This window comes from Petromyzon marinus, chromosome 70, assembly GCF_048934315.1.
Source record: "Petromyzon marinus isolate PM22_M1 ecotype Great Lakes invasive population chromosome 70, UKy_Petmar_22M1.pri1.0, whole genome shotgun sequence".
NCBI lineage: Eukaryota > Metazoa > Chordata > Hyperoartia > Petromyzontiformes > Petromyzontidae > Petromyzon > Petromyzon marinus.
Window position 1 is genome coordinate 4,907,003 of NC_133736.1, and position 22,632 is coordinate 4,929,634.

General features: G+C 48.0%; 1 protein-coding gene across 2 annotated transcripts in view; it reads left to right on the plus strand.

Annotated features, from left to right (window-relative positions):
* The first annotated feature begins 11,240 nt into the window (after window positions 1-11,240).
* Window positions 11,241-22,632, plus strand: part of LOC116957122 (retinoblastoma-associated protein) — a 238,324-nt gene continuing 226,932 nt past the window's right edge. The window contains exons 1-4 of one of the 2 annotated variants that reach the window (XM_076055219.1): window positions 11,241-11,697; window positions 15,944-16,109; window positions 17,754-17,848; window positions 19,787-19,906. In XM_076055219.1, the coding sequence (XP_075911334.1) occupies window positions 11,642-11,697; window positions 15,944-16,109; window positions 17,754-17,848; window positions 19,787-19,906 (437 nt within the window). In that variant the 5' untranslated portion in view covers window positions 11,241-11,641. The remainder of the gene's footprint in view (window positions 11,698-15,943; window positions 16,110-17,753; window positions 17,849-19,786; window positions 19,907-22,632) is intronic. The other variant, XM_076055220.1, reaches the window with a different exon arrangement.

The following is a 22,632-nucleotide window of genomic DNA, read 5'->3' on the forward strand; positions in this document are numbered from 1 at the left end:
TTGGACCGCCGGAGGAGTATTCCGAAGCGCTATGAAGCTCTTTGTTTCGTTTTCACAGATGGCCCAGTAGAACTTCACAACAACAACAGTAACACAAACACGATAGGAGTGCAGAGTACAAGAGAGGGAAATGAATCACCCAGACACAAAAAAATACAACAGGGATTCATATTCTTGGTTCTTTCGGTAAAGTTGTCACCACGTAGAAGGGAAACAATAAAATAATAAAATATATATAAAACAATAAAATTCTCACGACGTTTCGACTGCAACACAAGCAGTCATCATCAGAAAATTTGCTGTGGTTTTCGCACCTGATGATGATTGCTTGTGTTGCAGTTGAAAGGTCGTGATAATTTTATCGTTTTATATTTTTATTATTTTATTGTTTCCCTTCTACGTGGTGACTTTACCAAAAGAACCAATAATATAAAATACAACACTAAAGCATCCGCATCCTAGCAGACAAAGCCCACTTTTTTTTCAGAAGCGGCCTGGCCACTACCAATGATGGCTCAACAAATGTGGCCTCCATCATTTGGCAATTATAGCACCTGACATAATCAAAATAATCTAAATAATGGAGGAATCCGATAACCTATAAAGCTAAATTTCGTTTTAAAGCTTTCGTGACTGCAGGGATTCATATTCTTTGGGTCTTTCGGTAAAATCACGTAGAAGGGAAATAATGAAATGATAAAAAAATAAAAAATATATTACAGTGAATTAATAAAATTATAAAAATAAAACGATAAAATTTTTGTTATCAAGAAATAATAGAATGATATATTTTTTATGATTTCATTATTTCCCTTCTACGTGACTTTACCGAAAGAACCAAGAATATGAACCTATAAAGCTCTTTGTTTGGTTCTAACAGATGGCTCAGTAGGGGAAACACACGGGGTAAGGGCCGTCCATAAATGACGTCACGTACCTAGGGGGTGGTGGGGGGGGGGTCAGACATTTGTGACGATGTGTGATGAGGGGGGGGGGGGGCTTGAGAAATGTGACGTCACGTAAAATGCGCAACTTTAAATAAATAAAGACAACACGTTCTACTTAATTAAATATACATCAGAGTGCAGCGCCACATTAAATACGCACTACAATGACAATTGTTTTAAAGCGATTTGAAGCATGTTTTATATATATTTTTTGGGGGGGGGGGAGGGGCAGAGCTTTGTGACGTCACATTTGAGGGGGGGTCTGACTTTTTCTGTGATGCCGTGTGACGAAGGGGGGGGGGGGGGTCAAAAAATCGTTCAAAATCCCGTGACGTCATTTATGGACGGCCTCTAAGAACGTCACAACAACACAATACACAAACACGACAGTAGCGCAAAGCACTATCGTGACGTGTTTACCATCACTGCGTACAATAGCATACAGCCACGACGCTAAACCATCCCCCATCCTAGCAGGCAAAGCCCCACTGAAGTACGGTGTCGTGGGTCTCTCCTTCCTTCTGCTCGAGACGCGTGTGTGTCGCGTGTGGCGTGTGTGTCGCGGAAACGCACACACGCCACACGCACGCTCAGTCGGAGACGATGCACGGTCCTCCCCTTGCGTTCGTTGTTCTTGGGCTCACGCCACCAACTCCGGGCCTCCGCGTTGCACCGACGGCGTCGACCGGACGGCCAACCGCTGCCCGGCCGCGCGATGCCCGGGCAGAGGAGGCGGCGACGAGGGCGACGATTGACGACGGCGGGTCCCCTCCCGGATCCGGCAGCCCGGAGCTCCCCGCTCTCCGCCTGCTTTTATTCCCCTCCGGGGCCGCTTGGCTCCGCCCTGGCCGCGCCTCCCTTTCTCCGGACCCACCAGAGGGGTTTCGGGGGGCCTGCCCACGAGGTCCACCGTGAACCCTTGCCCCAGTTCCTCCGCCCTGCCGGGACACACACACGCACACGCACACAGTCCGCGTATATCCTCAGCGGCGTGCGCGATAAGTGTCTACCTGCAGTTGCAGCCGCCGTACAACAGTCATCGCTATGTCACTGCAGAAGTAGTAACTTCATTTGAAGTGTTAACAAATTCTTTATTTTTTTTCTTTAAACTATGAACTTTTTTTTTTATTTCATCATGTGCAATGCGGCTGTTAATCAGAAGTGAGCACCTGGCCGTCACAAATGTGCCTCGACCAAAGGGAGGTGACGCCACTCTGGGGGCAGAATCATCAGAATCGGAATATTTATTTGGACTTCCGGACGAGAAATCCGATGAGCTGTAAGCTACGTCAGGGTCGGGGTCGAAACCCACGACCTCCTGCATAGCAGGCGAGGTAATTAACATCCTGCCACCGTGGCGTGAATATTGATACCGGGGCACGGGTTAAGAACGTCGAAACAACAAAGAGTTACACAAAAACGCGATCGGAGTGCACGGTACAAGAAAGGTAAACACATCACCAAGACACAAACAAATACAACACTAAGCCATCGCCATCCTACCAGGTTAAGCCCCACTGAGGTATTAACGTATTATTACGTATTTACTTATTTCTAAGTTTTTAAAACTATAAACAAATTTAATTTCACCAGGTGTAAGGCCCCACTGAGATGCGAAGCTATTTTCAGCAGCGACCCTTGCTTATCACAAATGATAGCTGCTCAAACAAGTAGCGGCTTATCATCATCATCGTCATCACGTGGAAATGTATAGCAGCAGCCAAATACTCGAAATGCACTTTTTTACAGACTCATAGAGACCCACAGATCCATAGAGACCCACAGAAAGCCACTTGTGACCCACAGTAACCCATACTCACCGAGACCCATACTCTGACTAAACTATTTTATCTTATTCTTTGGGTCTTTCGGTAAAGTCACGTAGATACGCTCAAAGAAAATAACAAAAAACAACGAGGTTTCGATCGCAACACAAAGCGGTCGTCATCAGGAAAAGGGGGTTAGCTTCTAAAGGCAAACTGTTTATAAAGGTTTTGATTTAAAGCTTCCGTGACTGCAGTAATTCATATTATTATTTTATTGTTTCCCTTCAACGTGACTTTACCGAAAGAGCTAAGAATATGTTTATAAAGGTGTCGTGTGGTGAATGAAGACTCGGAGGCAGAATTCCAGGTAAGGGCTTGCGCCGGTTTATAAACAAGAAAGTAGTAACTAAAACAGCAGGGATAGGTGGTCCTACCCTCGGTCCTTCACATGGACCCTCGGCTTCATCTGTTCCTCGCCTCGGCTATCTCTTCGGGCTGTCTCACTCGAGTCGGTGACGGGGGTTCAGCCAACACCGCCCGACCGATTAGAGCAGCGCCTCCTGTAACTCAGCCGGCTTCTACAGGCCTCTCGAGCTCTACCCCAGGCTGTCTATCCGGCTCTCCTACTCGCAGCAGGAGAAGCCTTCCCCAGACGCTCACCATCCCCGGCTCCCACAACGACCCCGCTTTCGTCACCGGCTCTCCACTTAAGTACCCCCCCAGGTGACGTGACGTCATCGCGCCTCACCGCGCGCATGACGTCACGTCGCCATACTGCTCCTCTACAAAGGTTTGCAATGGGCGGAGCCCAAATGTCAGCAGCGTGGGCGGGGCAGCTAATGTTAATGTGAGATCGGTGAGTGGCCTCCACGGTGAGGGTGCTGAGGTGGCTATGTTAATGTGAGAGATTAGAGATTAGCATGTTGACGTGAGATCGGTGAGCGGTCTCCACGGTGAGCGAGCTGAGGTGGCTATGTTAATGTTTCAAATTAGCAATTAGCATGTTGACGTGAGATCGGTGAGTTGCCTCCACGGTGGGGGAGCTCAGGTGGCTATGTTAATGTGAGAGATTAGAGATTAGCATGTTGACGTGAGATCGGTGAGCGGCCTCCACAGTGAGCGAGCTGAGGTGGCTATGTTAATGTGAGAGATTAGAGATTAGCATGTTGACGTGAGATCGTTGGGCGGCCTCCACAGTGAGCGTGCTGAGGTGGCTATGTTAATGTGAGAGATTAGCGATTAGCATGTTGACGTGAGATCGGTGAGTTGCCTCCACGGTGAGCGTGCTGAGGTGGCTATGTTGACGTGAGAGATTAGAGATTAGCATGTTGACGTGAGATCGGTGAGCGGCTTCCACGGTGAGCGTGCTGAGGTGGCTATGTTAATGTGAGTGATTAGCGATTAGCATGTTGACGTGAGATCGGTGAGTTGCCTCCACGGTGAGCGAGCTGAGGTGGCTATGTTAATGTGAGAGATTAAAGATTAGCATGTTGACGTGAGATCGCAGAGCTGCCTCCACCTCGAGGACGCGAGCGAAGGTGGCTGTGTCGGTGTGGGAAATTTAATTTAACCTATGCTAATAGGTTTTACCCTTTTAACTGGCACAAAAACTGACACCTTTATTCAAGGCATCATGTTTGCAATAACCACAACACAAGCAGTCAAAATTGCAAACAAAAAGACAACTCTGATAATAATATTGGCACTGTCCTTGAATTTGATTGGTCCACACCCGAGACGGCTTTTCTTAGAGCCTAGTCTCCACTTGTGTTGGACCAGAATACGCCAAAAGGCGTCTTCTGGTGAGATCGGTGGGCATCTTCTGGTCCAACACAAGTGGAGACTGGGCTCTAAGAAAAGCCGTCTCGAGTGTGGACCAATCAAATTCAAGGACAGTGCCAATATTATTATCAGAGTTGTCTCTTTTGTTTGCATTTTGACTGCTTGTGTTGTGGTTATTGCAAACATGATGCCTTGAATAAAGGTGTCAGTTTTTGTGCCAGTTAAAAGGGTAAAACCTATTCCTATATCTTGTTACTGGCAAAGGAGGTCTCATAATGTTAATTTAACCTGTTGATGTGAAATATTTATTTTGCCCTTTAAAGACGCGACGTAGCTCCTTTTTCAGAAGCGGCCCTCGATATCGCAAGTGACGAGCTCATCGGAGCGGCGTCTTATCATCATCATCCTCCTCGTCGCGCGGAAAGCAAGAGCGGCCAAATACTCAAAACGGCACGTTGGTGATACATGTGGAGGGAAAAAAACCTGGGAGATCCGGATGAAAAATCCACGCGACCACGGGGAGAAAGAGAGAGAGACACGCAAACTTCAAATATACAGCAGGCATGGTCAGAGTCGGGATCGAACCCACGACCTCCTGCACACCAGGCGAGGGAGATAACATCTCGCCACCTGTTCCAGGGACGCTAACTACCTCGCCTGGTATGCGGGAGGTCGCGTGCGTTTGACCCCGACCCTGATGATGCCTGCTGTATTTGCCAATATGTTAACTACCTCGCCTGGTATGCGGGAGATAGTGGGATTGATCATGACCATGACGATGCCTGCTCTATTTGCCGAGATGTTAACTACTTCGCCTGGTATGCGGGCGGTCGTGGGATCGATCCAGACCCTAAATATGCCTGCTCTATTTGCCGAGATGTTAACTACCTCGCCTGGTATGCGGGAGGTCGTGGGATCGATCCAGACCCTGACGACGCCTGCTCTATTTGGCGAGATGTTAACTACCTCGCCTGGTGTGCGGGAGGTCGTGGAATCGATCCAGACCCTGACGATGCCTGCTCTATTTGGCGAGATGTTAACTACATCGCCCGGTATGCGGGAGGTCGTGGCTCCGATCCCGACCCCCTGACTCCTGCACATTTAGAGTTAACGTGGAAATGCATCGTGGCAAAATCATCTCAATAATCTGTTTAGCGAGCGAAGGTTTGCAAAAGGCCTGCACGGTGGCCAAACATCACCCACCAGGTACTCATTTAAGGCTGAGTCGACCCAGGGGAGGCCCGCCCGGTACCTGCTTCAAGATAATCGTCACTTGTGGTGGTGGTGGTGTTGTTGGTGGTCGTGAGCGGGAATCGAACGTGGGTGGGGTGGGACGGTTGAGATATTTGCAATAGTGGGTGACGTCATTGGATAAACAACAATAGTGGGTGACGTCACCTGTTTGTTGAGGCGCACACGTCACCCCCCCCCCCCCCCCCCCGTTATAGAACAAAGAAAAAGATCCCCCGTGTAGTCTCTAACAGGTTGTCGGGGCAAGTGCTGTAAGCGAGCAGCAGCAGCACCTATACACAGACAAAGATCCCCCGTGTAGCCTCTAACAGGCTGTAGGGGCAAGTGCTGTTAGCGAGTAGCAGCAGCACCTATACACAGACAAAGATCCCCCGTGTAGCGTCTAACAGGCTGTAGGGGCAAGTGCTGTTAGCGAGTAGCAGCAGCACCTATACACAGACAAAGATCCCCCGTGTAGCCTCTAACAGGCTGTAGGGGCAAGTGCTGTTAGCGAGTAGCAGCAGCACCTATACACAGACAAAGATCCCCCGTGTAGCCTCTAACAGGCTGTAGGGGCAAGTGCTGTTAGCGAGTAGCAGCAGCACCTATACACAGACAAAGATCCCCCGTGTAGCCTCTAACAGGCTGTAGGGGCAAGTGCTGTTAGCGAGCAGCAGCAGCACCTATACACAGACAAAGATCCCCCGTGTAGCGTCTAACAGGCTGTAGGGGCAAGTGCTGTTAGCGAGTAGCAGCAGCAGCACCTATACACAGACAAAGATCCCCCGTGTAGCCTCTAACAGGCTGTAGGGGCAAGTGCTGTTAGCGAGTAGCAGCAGCAGCACCTATACACAGACAAAGATCCCCCGTGTAGCCTCTAACAGGCTGTAGGGGCAAGTGCTGTTAGCGAGTAGCAGCAGCACCTATACACAGACAAAGATCCCCCGTGTAGCCTCTAACAGACTGTAGGGGCAAGTGCTGTAAGCGAGCAGCAGCAGCACCTATACACAGACAAAGATCCCCCGTGTAGCCTCTAACAGGCTGTAGGGGCAAGTGCTGTTAGCGAGTAGCAGCAGCACCTATACACAGACAAAGATCCCCCCGTGTAGCCTCTAACAGGCTGTAGGGGCAAGTGCTGTTAGCGAGTAGCAGCAGCACCTATACACAGACAAAGATCCCCCGTGTAGCCTCTAACAGGCTGTAGGGGCAAGTGCTGTTAGCGAGTAGCAGCACCTATACACAGACAAAGATCCCCGTGTAGCCTCTAACAGGCTGTAGGGGCAAGTGCTGTTAGCGAGTAGCAGCAGCACCTATACACAGACAAAGATCCCCCGTGTAGCCTCTAACAGGCTGTAGGGGCAAGTGCTGTTAGCGAGCAGCAGCAGCACCTATACACAGACAAAGATCCCCCGTGTAGCCTCTAACAGGCTGTAGGGGCAAGTGCTGTTAGCGAGTAGCAGCAGCAGCACCTATGCATAGACAAAGATCCACCGTGTAGCCTCTAACAGGCTGAAGGGGCAAGTGCTGTTAGCGAGTAGTAGCAGCAGCACCTATAAACAGACAAAGATCCCCCGTGTAGCCTCTAACAGGCTGTAGGGGCAAGTGCTGTTAGCGAGTAGCAGCACCTATACGCAGACAAAGATCCCCGTGTAGCCTCTAACAGGCTGTAGGGGCAAGTGCTGTTAGCGAGTAGCAGCAGCACCTATACACAGACAAAGATCCCCCGTGTAGCCTCTAACAGGCTGTAGGGGCAAGTGCTGTTAGCGAGTAGCAGCAGCAGCACCTATGCATAGACAAAGATCCACCGTGTAGCCTCTAACAGGCTGAAGGGGCAAGTGCTGTTAGCGAGTAGTAGCAGCAGCACCTATAAACAGACAAAGATCCCCCGTGTAGCCTCTAACAGGCTGAAGGGGCAAGTGCTGTTAGCGAGTAGCAGCACCTATACGCAGACAAAGATCCCCGTGTAGCCTCTAACAGGCTGTAGGGGCAAGTGCTGTTAGCGAGTAGCAGCTGCACCTATACACAGACAAAGATCCCCCGTGTAGCCTCTAACAGGCTGTAGGGGCAAGTGCTGTTAGCGAGTAGCAGCAGCAGCACCTATACACAGACAAAGATCCCCCGTGTAGCCTCTAACAGGCTGAAGGGGCAAGTGCTGTTAGCGAGTAGTAGCAGCAGCACCTATACACAGACAAAGATCCCCCGTGTAGCCTCTAACAGGCTGTAGGGGCAAGTGCTGTTAGCGAGCAGCACCTATGAAGGTCCGGCGCTGTCGCACACGAGGGAGGTGGGTGGCCAGCAAGCACGGCCGCCCGACCGCCTTTGTCTCTCCCCCAGTGGCGATGTCTATTGCCCACACATCGAACCGAAAACTCACTTGAGGCTGAGTCGACCTAAAGGGAGGCCCCAGGACCGGTTCAAATAATCGTCACAGTGGTGGTGGCGTCCATGAATGACGTCACGGACCTAGGAGGGGGGGGGGTCAGACATTTGTGACGATGTGTGACGAGAGGGGGGGGGGGAGTTTGAGAAATGTGACGTCACATCAAAATGCGCAAATTTAAATAAATAAAGACAACACGTTTCTACTTAATTAAATAGACGTTTTCAATAAATGTTTTCTCCTACAACATCAGAGTGCAGCGCCACATTAAATACGCGCTACAATTACGATAGTTTAAAGCGATTTGAAGCATGTTTTATTTTCAAAATGGAAATATGGTTTTTGGGGGGGGGGGGCAGAGCTTTGTGACGTCATTTGAGGGGGGGTCTGACTTTTTGTGACGCCGCGTGACGAGGGGGGGCGGGGTCAAAAATCGATCAAAATCGCGTGACGTCATTTATGGACGGCCCCATACACTATACACGACACGAAACACTACATCATACACTACTATATATTACACTATACACTACACCATATACTATTATACACTACACTATACACTACAATACACTACACCATACACTACTATACACTACACTATACACTACCATACACTACACTACTATACACTACACTATACACTACTATATACTACACCATACACTACTATATATTACACTATACAATACGCCATACACAACTATACACTACACCATACACAACTATATACTACACCATACACTACTATACTACACTATACACTACACCATACACAACTATACACTACTATACACTACACCATACACTACTATACACTACACTATACACTACTATACACTACACCATACACGACTATACACTACACTATAATACACTATACACTACTATACACTACACTATACACTACTATACACTACACTATACACTACACTATACACGACACTATGCACTACTATACACTACACTATACACTACTATACATTACACTATACACTACTATACACTACTATACACTACACTATACACGACACTATGCACTACTATACACTACACTATACACTACACCATACAATACTATACACTACACCATACACTACTATACACTATACACTACACCATACACTACTATACACTACACCATACACCTCTATACACTACTATACACTATACCATACACTACTATACACTACACCATACACTACTATACACTACACTATACACTACACCATACACTACTATACACTACACTATACACTACTATATACTACACTATACAATACTATACACTACACCATACACTACTATACACTACACCATACACTACTATACACTACACCATACACTACTATACACGACACTATACACTACACCATACACTACACCATACACTACTATACACTACACCATACACTACTATACACTACACCATACACTGCTATACACTACACCATACACTACTATACACTACTATACACTACTATACACTACACCATACATTACTATACACTACACTATACACTACACCATACACTACTATACACTACACCATACACTACACTATACACTACAGTACTACATACCTGTCAACCCATTATTAGTGCCCTACCTGATTACAGTGGTAATTTAAAGTGCGTCTTATAATGCGGAACAAACCCCCCGCTTTGAAGCTTTCGTGACTGCAAGGATTCATCTTTGGTTCTTTCGGTAAAGTCACCACCACGTGGAATGAGAATAAAATAATAAAATAACACAATAAAATTCTCGCGACGTTTCGGCCACAACGCAAGCGGCCGTCTTCAGGTGAAAGGTACAGAACTGTCGGGACGACAGAGCTGAAGACGGCCGCTTGCGTTGTGGCCGAAACGTCGTGAGAATTTTATTGTATTATTTTATTATTTTATTCTCATTCTACGTGGTGGTGACTTTACCGAAAGAACCAAAGAAGAACAGGTCCCTGCAGGGTGGGCTGGTAGGAACATTGGAATTTTGCGCAATTTTAGTTTTACACCCCAACAGCACGAGATTTAACTTCGTTAAAGTATTGAAAAGGGACGGACGGACGGACACATTAATCTATTGCAGGCTGGTACACTCAGTTTACAACTTCGTTCCTACCAGTATAACACCCCCCGCTATGTCATTGTCACGTGACCCGACCCCCTCCCACCCTCCCCACAACCACCGCAATGTCGGTGTCACGTGACCGACCAAACTTTCCCCCCCTCCCGCCATTCTGACCGTGCCGCCCCCACTTGTCACGTGACTCCCCCAAACTCCCCCCCCCACCGCGAACTCTCGCCTCCACCCCCCCACTTGTCACGTGACCCCCCAAACTCCCCCCACTTGTCACGTGACCCCCCAAACTTCCCCCACTTGTCACGTGACCCCCCCAAAAAAACCTCCCCCCCCAACCCAAACTTCCCCCCCCCACTGCTAATCCCCCTCCCACACACACGCGCGCGCGCGGGAGCGCGCGGGGGGGCGGAGTCAACTCCCGGAAGTCGATTTTCCCGCGCTCGGCGCGAGACGTACCGCTTCACTTCCGGTTACTACTCCGTCCTCGCGCGTGGGGGGGCCCCCCCCCACCACCCCACCCTCCTCTCACCCACAACCCTCCCCCACCCCTTACCCCCTTAAACCCCGCCCCCTCCCCCCGTGACCACCCCACCCCCCTCTCACCCACAACCCTCCCTCACCCCTTACCCCCTTAAACCACGCCCCCCCGCCCCGTGACCACCCCACCCCCCTCTCACCCACAACCCTCCCCCACCCCTTACCCCCTTAAACCCCGCCCCCTCCCCCCGGTGACCACCCCACCCCCCTCTCACCCACAACCCTCCCCCACCCCTTACCCCCTTAAACCCCGCCCCCTCCCCCCGTGACCACCCCGCCCCCCTCTCACCCACAACCCTCCCCCACCCCTTACCCCCTTAAACCCCGCCCCCTCCCCCCGTGACCACCCCGCCCCCCTCTCACCCACAACCCTCCCCCACCCCTTACCCCCTTAAACCACGCCCCCCCGTAACCACGCCACCCCCCTCTCCCCAACCCCTTACCCCCTTAAACCCCGCCCCCTCCCCGGTGACCACCCCGCCCCCCTCACCGCCCGTTCCCTTCTCTCCAGCGACTTCCAACCCCAAGTCGCAGGCTCCTCCCCCTCCTCCTCCCCCCTCCCCACTCACAGCGAGCCCCGAGCTCTCGCGTCGGCACAAGCGACGCTCGGCGAACTTCGCGTGGCCGTTCGCCACCGGGGGATTGCGCGCGAAATTGAGGACCGAGCCGGGTTGCCCCTGAGGGGAAAGGGAGGAATAAAAAATAAAAATTATAATAATAATTATTAAAACCGCGCGCGTCGGGCTCCACGAGAAGGCGATTGTTTTTTTAAGAAGTGGAAAGAATAAAGCGGCGATACGTTTAAAGAGAATAACAAAAATTATAAACAACAACTCGCAAATCAGCTACACTCACCTCCCCTCCCCAACAACAATTCCCTGTGTTTGGTGGTGGTTGTTGTGGTGGTGGTGGTGGCGCTGATGATGTCCCTCAAGGAAGGTGGTGAACACGACAGCTCGACCGCTTCGCTCGTCAGGTAAAACGACGACGGGGACGACGTTCCGGGGGTGGTTCAACCGCGGGAGGGTTTCGTCGGTCGGTCGGTCTCGCTAGGCCGCAGCGCGCTTGGTCTGAACCCTTGTTAACCATCGCTTTATTGAAAATAGTTTAACACAAATTTAAACCAAAAACATTCTACATCGAGTTCGACAACAGCGCATTACCTCAAAAATCGTTGCTCCCACCCCCCCACACCACCACACTCCTTAAAAATAAATGCAAATACGTCAACCGGGTAGACGTTTCGGGCAGCTGGCCCTCCTTATTGAAGGGGGCGCTGCGAACCCTGTGCGTTTTGTCGAGGTTTGGCTGTGTTTTTGTTGTTTTTTACACCTCGACGAGAGCTTGTCGTGAACAAGGGCCATTGCCCGAAACGTCGCCGACTACCACATCGTATGTATAAACACACACACACTAATAACGTGTCACTCGTATGTTAAAGGTTCGGCAAACGTTGAATAATTGGGCCGGTGTCGTCTTGTGCAGCACGTCCAACGCAGCAGCAGCAGCATCGAAACACGTTTTGCGCGCATAGAATTGCTTTAAAGTTTCGCTTTTAAGCACAGTTTGTTCGTTTTAAAGTGTGCTCCAGAAGGACGGTGGTTTTTAATCGTCTATTTTTTTTGCCGCGTGTCGCCTTTTAAAAGATTACTTGACCGACGACGATTTTGCTGTTGAAGTCACGAGGCCTGCGCGCGCTTTAAACGAATGGGGGCTGCTTTTTGCGACGTGATGATTTTGGCTGATTGATTGACGCGAATAAAACATTTTTTAAAAGTTCATCCCGAAATATTCCGAAAGAGTGTTGAAGTTATTGTTTTACCTCAGATTCGCCTCAGATTCGACGGATTTTTTTAAAATGTTTTTTTGGGACTAAACTAACATACAGTAAAAACAAAACCCCCCCATCGAAAACACAACTCTCGTTACGATGTATGAGTCTTCTTCTTCTCTAACATATAAGTACTACAGTTATTATTACCCCATTGGCATCCTATTGATTGACTTTCCTTCCAGACCCAATATTATCCGGAAGAATTTGTCCCAAGTACAATTCTGGACCGGCTTCGACAGTGGGTCTCATCAGCAAGAGTTTGGCTTGTTCATTAAAGCTTGAACGTGTTAAACTAACCTAAAGCTATTTGTGAACAGTGCGGAACAGCCGATAGCAAGTGAACTCTAGACTGGTTTTGACATCATGGGTCTCATCAGCAAGATTCTGGCTTGGTCATTAAAGCTTGAACGTGTTAAACTAATCTAAAGCTGTTTGTGAACAGTGCGGAATAGCCGATAGCAAGCGAGCTCTGGACTGGTTTTGAAATCCTGGGCCTCATCAGCAAGATTCTGGCTTGTTCATTAAAGCTTGAACGTGTTAAACTAATCTAAAGCTATTTGTGAACGGTGCGGAACAGCCGATAGCAAGCAAACTCTGGACTGGTTTTGACATAATGGGTCTCATCAGCAAGATTCTGGCTTGTTAATCAAAGATTGAACGTGTTAAACTAATCTAAAGCAATTTGTGAACAGTGCGCAACAGCCGATAGCAAGCGAACTCTGGACTGGCTTTGACATCATGGGCCTCATCAGCAAGATTCTGGCTTGTTAATCAAAGCTTGAACGTGTTAAACTAACCTAAAGCTGTTTGTGAATAGTGCGGAACAGCCGATAGCAAGCGAACTCTGGACTGGTTTTGAAATCCTGGGTCTCATCAGCAAGATTCTGGCTTGTTAATCAAAGCTTGAACGTGTTAAACTAATCTAAAGCTATTTGTGAACAGTGCGGAATAGCCGATAGCAAGCGAACTCTGGACTGGTTTTGACATCATGGGTCTCATAAGCAAGATTCTGGCTTGTTCATTAAAGCTTGAACGTGTTAAACTAATCTAAAGCTGTTTGTGAATTGTGCGGAATAGCCGATAGCAAGCGAACTCTAGACTGGTTTTGACGTCATGGGTCTCATCAGCAAGATTCTGGCTTGTTCATTAAAGCTTGAACGTGTTAAACTAATCTGAAGCAATTTGTGAACGGTGCGGACAGCCGATAGCAAGCGAACTCTAGACTGGTTTTGACATCATGAGTCTCATCAGCAAGATTCTGGCTTGTTAATCAAAGCTTGAACGTGTTAAACTAATCTAAAGCTGTTTGTGAATAGTGCGGAATAGCCGATAGCAAGCGAACTCTGGACTGGTTTTGACATCATGGGTCTCATCAGCAAGATTCTGGCTTGTTCATTAAAGCTTGAACGTGTTAAACTAATCTAAAGCTATTTGTGAACAGTGCGGAACAGCCGGTAGCAAGCGAACTCTGGACTGGTTTTGACATCATGGGCCTCATCAGCAAGATTCTGGCTTGTTAATCAAAGCTTGAACGTGTTAAACTAATCTAAAGCTGTTTGTGAATAGTGTGGAATAGCCGATAGCAAGCGAACTCTGGACTGGCTTTGACATCATGGGTCTCATCAGCAAGATTCTGGCTTGTTAATCAAAGCTTGAACGTGTTAAACTAATCTGAAGCTATTTGTGAACGGTGCGGAACAGCCGATAGCAAGCAAACTCTGGACTGGTTTTGACATCATGGGTCTCATCAGCAAGATTCTGGCTTGTTAATCAAAGCTTGAACGTGTTAAACTAATCTAAAGCTGTTTGTGAATAGTGCGGAATAGCCGATAGCAAGCGAACTCTGGACTGGTTTTGACATCATGGGTCTCATCAGCAAGAGTCTGGCTTGTTAATCAAAAGTTTTCGGTGAACAGTGCGAACAGCCGATAGCAAGCGAACTCTGGACTGGTTTCGACATCATGGGCCTCATCGGCAAGAGGCAGGCTTTTTGTCGGATGTTATTGGCAAAAGCACTCGCATCGAAAATTCTAACATTGTAGCACCCCGGTCAAGGCAAAAATAAATATTGTACAGCTGTTTTTTTTAACAATACGGTATTCATATTCGTGGTTATTTCGGTAAAGTCACGTAGAAGGGAAATAATAAAATTATGACGTTTCGATAACACAAGCAAATCATCATCGGGTGTGAAAAACCACAGCAAAATTTTTTTCTTGCTTTACCGAAAGAACCAAGAATATGAATCCCTGCAGTCACGAAAGCTTTAAATCGAAATTTAAATTCTAGATTTAAAGCTTTCGTGACTGCAAGGATCCATACTCTTTGGTTCTATTGGGTAAAGTCACGTAGGTAAAAAAAATAATAACAAAAATCACGACGTTTCGGCCACAACACAAGCGGCCTTCATCAGGTGAAGGGACGAGACTGTCTGGAGGGCAGCGCTGGAGTGATCTGAGCGTGGCTTTTTTCACTCCAGCGCTGTCCTCCAGACAGTCTCGTCCCTTCACCTGATGAAGGCCGCTTGTGTTGTGGCCGAAACGTCGTGATTTTTGTTATTTTTTTTACCTACGTGACTTTACCCAATAGAACCAAAGAGTACGAAATTTAAATCCGGTATTCCCTCGCTGTTCACGAGCTTGCTGTCCGCGATGTTTGCGAATCCGCGAATCACACCTGGAGGAGCACTGCGAGCAAACCCGTGCTAAATCGAACGCTTATTCTGGACGTCCGATGGCATCGTTCCACTCTCTTTGCCAGCATTCTTCCAGAACTGGTCTGAGGTTCTCGGATATACGTATGAATTGAGATGTTTTTTTTTTTTGAATCTGTCGGCTTATTGTCTTCCCCGACGATTATCAATCGATAGATCTTGTCACCGGTGTGTGCCGATACAATCATCCCGACCCTGGCGCCCGCTGTATATTTGGAGTTTGCGTGTCTCTCTCCCCGTGGTCACGTGTTTATTTTGTCCTCCGGGTCCCCCGGTTTTTCCCCCCCATGTTTAGTATCAACATCACGCGTTTAGAGTTATTAAAAAAAAAAATTGGCTGCTATCAATTCCCACGCGAAAAAGCCACTCAGCTGAGCTGTCATTAGCAGCCAGGGCGCTTCTGAAAAAGAAGCTGATGGTTCAGTGGGCTTTACCTGGTAAAATAAAAAAATACAACTTTCTTTAGTGATCTGCTTTCCACCCCTATACTTTTGCACGCCATATCGTGTTTTAGTTTGTTGTAACATTCTGACAATCACACGTGTGCTGCTACTGGACCGACCATCTGTTGAAAAAAGAGCTTTAATAGCTCATCGGTTTCCTCCAGCATAAATGAAGATGGCGATAATTCTGAAATTTCACGGCTGTTTGATTTCGCTCTGTGGGTGTTGAAAGCGGCAGCAGCGGCGGCGGCAGCGCCAGCAGCAGCAGCAGCGACGGTGAAGAGGATGGGTGGCGGAGGAAGCTGGAGAAGGTTTGTGTGGCTGTGGGCGCCACCGATGAGACGTGCAAGATGGCCTGGAGGCTCTGGGAATTGACATGCAAGCCCGACTCTGCGCAGGTGAGATATTCGTTTTGATGTTTTCATTAAAATTGTTTATATCCGCACGTAGGTTGAAATTATTTTCCGCACGGTACGTAGCCAGCCGCCCTAATCGGAGGTGCGGGATGCGGGGGGGGGGGAACGACACACTAATCACAACACCAAGAAGCAGTTCTAAAGAAATTAGTTTACCAACCTACACGATGATTTAAAAGTCTTCACAGCTCCCGGCGACTTCCTAATTTCGGAAGGAAGGGTGTTCCAGATGGCCGCAGAAGCGCATCTGAAAGCACGCGATACAGTGTCATGAGTCTTTGTGTGATGAGTCTGTGGGTTTCTGTGCGAGTCCATGGGTCTCTGTGTAATGAGTCTATGGGTCTCTGTGTGATGAGTCTGTGGGTCTCTATGTGACGAGTCTATGGGTCTCTGAGTGATGAGTCTATGGGTCTCTGTGTGATGAGTCTATGGGTCTCTGTGTGATGAGTCTATGGGTCTCTGTGTGATGAGTCTATGGGTCATTGTCTGATGCGTCTATGGGTGGGGAACCTTTTTTCTGTTAAGGGCCATTTGGATATTTATAATAACATTCGCGGGCTATACAAAATGATCAACTTCAAAATTATATTTGGTCAAACATTGAATTAACTCGCCCCCCTAATGTGATGGCTGGAACAGACCAAATGATTTCGCGCGCCTAAAGCTATTTGTGGTTATCCGCCGCTGCTGCGCGGATAACCACCGGAGTGTCGCGCTATATTGGACAGACGGGACGTAACATCAGCGTAAGACTAAAAGAACATCAAAGAAATATTAAATTATCTCAAACACAACTGTCGGCAGTGGCAGAACATGCTTGTCAACAAGGACACTCAATTGATTTTGATAACGTTGAAGTGTTGTGTAAAACTAATTGTTACTGGCAAAGACTAATTAGAGAATCTATTGAAATTGAGAGGAATAAAAATAACTTTAATCACTCTGACAGCTACAGGCTTAGTGCGGCCTGGAAGCGTATTATTAAATAATACACGTTACAATTCCTTATAGGGGAAACACATACTAATTAATGGATTACTAACATAGCATATAATCACTAACACACATTACAACTAATTACTAATCATAACCATTGACTGATTACTAATCGATTATATAATTACAATACCCCCCCCCCTCCGCCTCAAATCACTGCACCTGAAATGAGTTAAATGATGATGTCACCCTACTGCTGCTCTATTTAAGACCGAGAGCAAGTGGAGAGGGCTTTACCATTCCGGCGAATTGCCCGATGATTGCTGGATGTAATTACCAGCGAAACGTCGTGCAACTCAAACTGTAAATGTTGTGGACTCACTCTTCAAACACACCGGTGGGCTAAAAGTAGTGAACTATTTTTGTCTTTTGTCAACGTGACGCTTTTTTTTGTTTTGCCGATTGGCCGTGTCGGGTGGTGGAGAGGGTTACGACACATTTATAAATGACGCCATCTAACCCAAAGACCTTTCATTATGAATGGCTTGCGCTCCTTGACGGGCTCGGCGAGGTATTGCGGTCGTTCATTTTTCGACGAGCGCTATGATCTTTACAAGGCTGCGTGGGTGTCGGGGGGGGGGGGGTGGGTGTGGGTATCTCTGCGTGTTTTTTTGTTTCTGTTTGTCTCAGAGCTGTGCTCCGACGCTGGCCGTCTGCCTTTACATCGCCGCCATGAAGCCATTGCCCATCAAGGTCACGCAACTTCTCTCCGAGCTTGGTGTCAGGTGAGTTGCGCGCCTGGTTGGCCACGTACGGCGCGAAAGAAGTTCAACGCACGTACGCTCCACTATACGCTGCAGTACACGCCTACAGTATACACTACATACTACACTACGCTAAACACGACACTGTACGCTGCGCTACTGTAATCAATCGGAAACTCGTTTATTTCGAGCTGCTTTTTGTGTTTCGTTTGTTGTCTTTCCCCCGCACCGCCGATTAGCACAGTTGGCTACGTACAGCGTGAAAGAAGTTTCAACACGCACGCACTACGCTATGCACTACTATGCTAGATTGAAAGCGTGTTTCTTTAGAATTGCCTTTTGTGTTTAATTTGTCGTCCTTCCCTCTGTACCTCTGATTAGCATGGTTGGTTACGTACGGCGTGAAAGGAGTTCAACATGCACACACATAGCACGGTGGGCTACAGTGAGGGCAAAAAGTATTTGATCCCCTGCTGATTTTGTACGTTTGCCCACTGACAAAGAAATGATCAGTCTATAATTTTAATGGTAGGTTTATTTGAACAGTGAGAGACAGAATAACAACAAAAAAATCCAGAAAAATGCATGTCAAAAATGTTATAAATTGATTTGCATTTTAATGAGGGAAATAAGTATTTGACCCCTCTGCAAAACATGACTTAGTACTTGGTGGCAAAACCCTTGTTGGCAATCACAGAGGTCAGACGTTTCTTGTAGTTGGCCACCAGGTTTGCACACATCTCAGGAGGGATTTTGTCCCACTCCTCTTTGCAGATCTTCTCCAAGTCATTAAGGTTTCGAGGCTGACGTTTGGCAACTCGAACCTTCAGCTCCCTCCACAGATTTTCTATGGGTTTAAGGTCTGGAGACTGGCTAGGCCACTCCAGGACCTTAATGGGCTTCTTCTTGAGCCACTCCTTTGTTGCCTTGGCCATGTGTTTTGGGTCATTGTCATGCTGGAATACCCATCCACGACCCATTTTCAATGCCCTGGCTGAGGGAAGGAGGTTCTCACCCAAGATTTGACGATACATGGCCCTGTCCATCGTGAAGTTGTCCTGTCCCCTTAGCAGAAAAACACCCCCAAAGCATAATGTTTCCACCTCCATGTTTGACGGTGGGGATGGTGTTCTTGGGGTCATAGGCAGCATTCCTCCTCCTCCAAACTCGGCGAGTTGAGTTGATGCCAAAGAGCTCCATTTTGGTCTCATCTGACCACAACACTTTCACCCAGTTGTCCTCTGAATCATTCAGATATTCATTGGCAAGCTTCAGACGGGCATGTATATGTGCTTTCTTGAGCAGGGGGACCTTGCGGGCGCTGCAGGATTTCAGTCCTTCACGGCGTAGTGTGTTACCAATTGTTTTCTTGGTGACTATGGTCCCAGCTGCCTTGAGATCATTGACAAGATCCTCCCGTGTAGTTCTGGGCTGATTCCTCACCGTTCTCATGAGATCTTGCATGGAGCCCCAGGCCGAGGGAGATTGACAGTTCTTTTGTGTTTCTTCCATTTGCGAATAATCGCACCAACTGTTGTCACCTCACCAAGCTGCTTGGCAATGGTCTTGTAGCCCATTCCAGCCTTGTGTAGGTCTACAATCTTGTCCCTGACATCCCTGGAGAGCTCTTTGGTCTTGGCCATGGTGGAGAGTTTGGAATCTGATTGATTGATTGCTTCTGTGGACAGGTGTCTTTTATAAAGGTAACAAGCTGAGATTAGGAGCGCTCCCTTTAAGAGTGTGCTCCTAATCTCAGCTCGTTACCTGTATAAAAGACACCTGGGAGCCAGAAATCTTTCTGATTGAGACGGGGTCAAATACTTATTTCCCTCATTAGGGGGAAATAAGTATTTTCCCTCATTAGCGTCTCTCCGTCGTGTTCTCTCTCTCTCTCTCGCTAGAGTCTCTCTCTGTCGTGTCTCGCCCCCCCCTCCCACCCCCCCCTCCGTGCCGCGACAGCTTCGACGATTTCTACCACGCTGTGCGGAACATGGATGCTCCGTCAGAAATGCAGCTATCGCTCACCACCCTGAATAACCAGTTCCAGGTCGTCGCCGCCATCTACAAAAAGTTCCAGACGTAAGAGATAATCGTAGTAACAATACGATCGTAAACAATAACGACGATGATAAAAACTTGATAATAAAGGTTTTTTGGGGTTAGATCGCGTTATTTATAAATGTGTCGTAACCCTCCACCACCCGACACGGCCGATCAGCAAAAAAATTAAGTGTCACGTTGACAAAAGACAAATAATTCACAACTTTAGCCCACCGGTGTGTTGAAGAGTGAATGCACAACATTTACAGTTTGAAGCGTATTATCAAATAATACACATTACAATTCCTTATAGGGGAAACACATACTAATTAACGGATTACTAACATAGCATATAATCACAATAACACACATTTCAACTAATTGCTAATCTACAACTCATTACTAATCATAACCATTGACTGATTACTAATCGATTATATAATTACAATACCCCCCCCCTCCGCCTCAAATCACTGCACCTGAAATGAGTTAAATGATGATGTCACCCTACTGCTGCTCTATTTAAGACCGGGAGCAGGCGAGGGCTTTACCATTCTGGCGAATTGCCCGATGATGCTGGATGTAATTACCAGCGAAACGTCGTACAACTCAAGCTGTAAATGTGGATTCACTCTTCAACACACCGGTGGGCTAAAGTAGTGAAGTATCTTGTCTTTTGTCAACGTGACACTTAATTTTTTGCTGATTGGCCGTGTCGGGTGGTGGAGGGTTACGACACATTTATAAATAAACGCGATCTAACCCAGAAACATTTATTATGAATAATATTGGTCGCGAAAGCCTACTACGTGTTAAACGTGATAAAAAACTGTTAAACCATTTTTCTTTTTTTAACAATGCGAGGCCCCACTGAGCTGTCTAGTTCCTTTTGCAGAAGCGACCTGGCCATCATCACGGCTGATCGCTGAACGAAGCGGCCGGTCATCATCACGATGTGGAATTTATATCAGCTGAATTACTCTGAACGCGTGCTGTTGATTGTAAACGTGGAGGGAAAAGCTGAAAGACCTGGAGAAAAATCTTCGTGACTTCGGGGGAGAGAACGTGCAGAGACCAGTGGGTCGGGATCGAACCCAAGACATCCTTTACATCAGGCGGGGTAGTTAAAATCTCGCCATCGTGGGGAGATGTTAACTACCTTGGGGATGCGCATCCCTGTAAAAGGTGCTGAGATGTTATCTCCCTCGCCTGGCATGCAGGAGATCGTGGGTTCGTTCCCGATCTTGATGCCTGCTGTGTAAATTTGGTTTGCGTCTCTCCCTGCCGTGGCCACGTGGAATTTTTCACCAGGTCTTCCCGTTTTTCCCCTCCACGTTTAGAAGCAACGTGGGTTTGGAATGTTTGGCCGCGAATATGAATGTTGCGTCGGTGAAACCCACCGCCACCCAAACGCGGCCGTTTGGCGAGGTTTGTCACGTTAAAAAAACAAAAAACGTGCCGATTCGTTACCGGTTCGAAACGTCACGGCACCCGAATTTTAGATATTGCAGTGACGTTCAGTCCTCCGGCACGTTGGTTAGTGCCAAACTCGTGTAACTGATCGGCACGTTTTGTTTACGTGTCAAACCCTTACCGACTGGCTGTGTCGGCGTGGTGGCTGCGGGTTTAACGACACATTTACGTTTGCGCCATCTAACCCTCCAAAACTCCGGCGTTGATTTCAAATTTTTTCCCCAAACGCAACGGAGCGGCGAATCGACGCCTCTGTGCATTTGGGAAAAAAACAAAACATCGAATTGCGTTCCCTTTTTTTAGCAGGCCCGGGCGAAGAAAGGCATCTCGGAAAGGTGTCGCAGGCTAAGCTCCGTGATGTCCGCTTGAGCGGGGGCCCACACCCTCGGGACGCTCTGTGCTCGCGACGGCGTCGTAACATTCCGGCAGAAATAAATTTTTTTTTTTAAAGTGCTTAACGACGCGCCGCTCCCTCGCCCGGCCGCCCATCCCCACCCCCCACCCCCCACCCCCCACTCCTCTCTCCTCGGCGACCCGGTGAATAATGAAGCCAAGACGCGAATGTCCGTGGAGCGATCGAGACGAGACCAACGGAGACGGAGGAATGAGCGATAAAGATACGAGCGGGGGGAACCCCCACAGAGCAGGATGTTATCTTCCCGTGCATTTCTGCAGCGCCTCGACCAAGGACGCGCTGTGCAGTGAACTAACTGCGGTACGAGATGGCCGGCTCGGCACGAGTGCATGCGGCAACTACAGGAAAACCTTTGGATTGCGAGCGCGATTCGTTCGGGAAACGTGTTTTGTAATCCAAAGCACCCGTACGTCAAAGCGCGCCCGTAGTATAGCAGTCGTGATCACGTGACGCTCGGCAGTACAAAGCGTTGCGCGTGCGATGTTCGCATAACCAAGTTTGCTCGCAATCCGCAAAAGGTTTTTGCTGTATGCAGGGTGTGCTTCGAAAAAATGTTAACACTTCCGCTGAGAATTTGCAACTGCAACAACAACAACGCCACCAATAAATGTTGTCCCCCACCCCCCCCCCCGGGGCTCTGGTAGAGAACACCTGGAGAAGATTCCAGGCATGTGTTGTTGTTGTTGACAACGATGGCGAACAAGCCGGGGGGGGAGGCTCTTTGACTTTTTGAAGCTAGCAACGTTACACTTGTTAGCGTGTTACGGTGTATTATTAAAACGATAGCCCCATTTCAGTGTTAACATTTTTTTAAAGCACCCTGTGTATTGAATATACAGTAAAGCCTTGTGATTGCGAGCATAATTCGTTCCGGAAA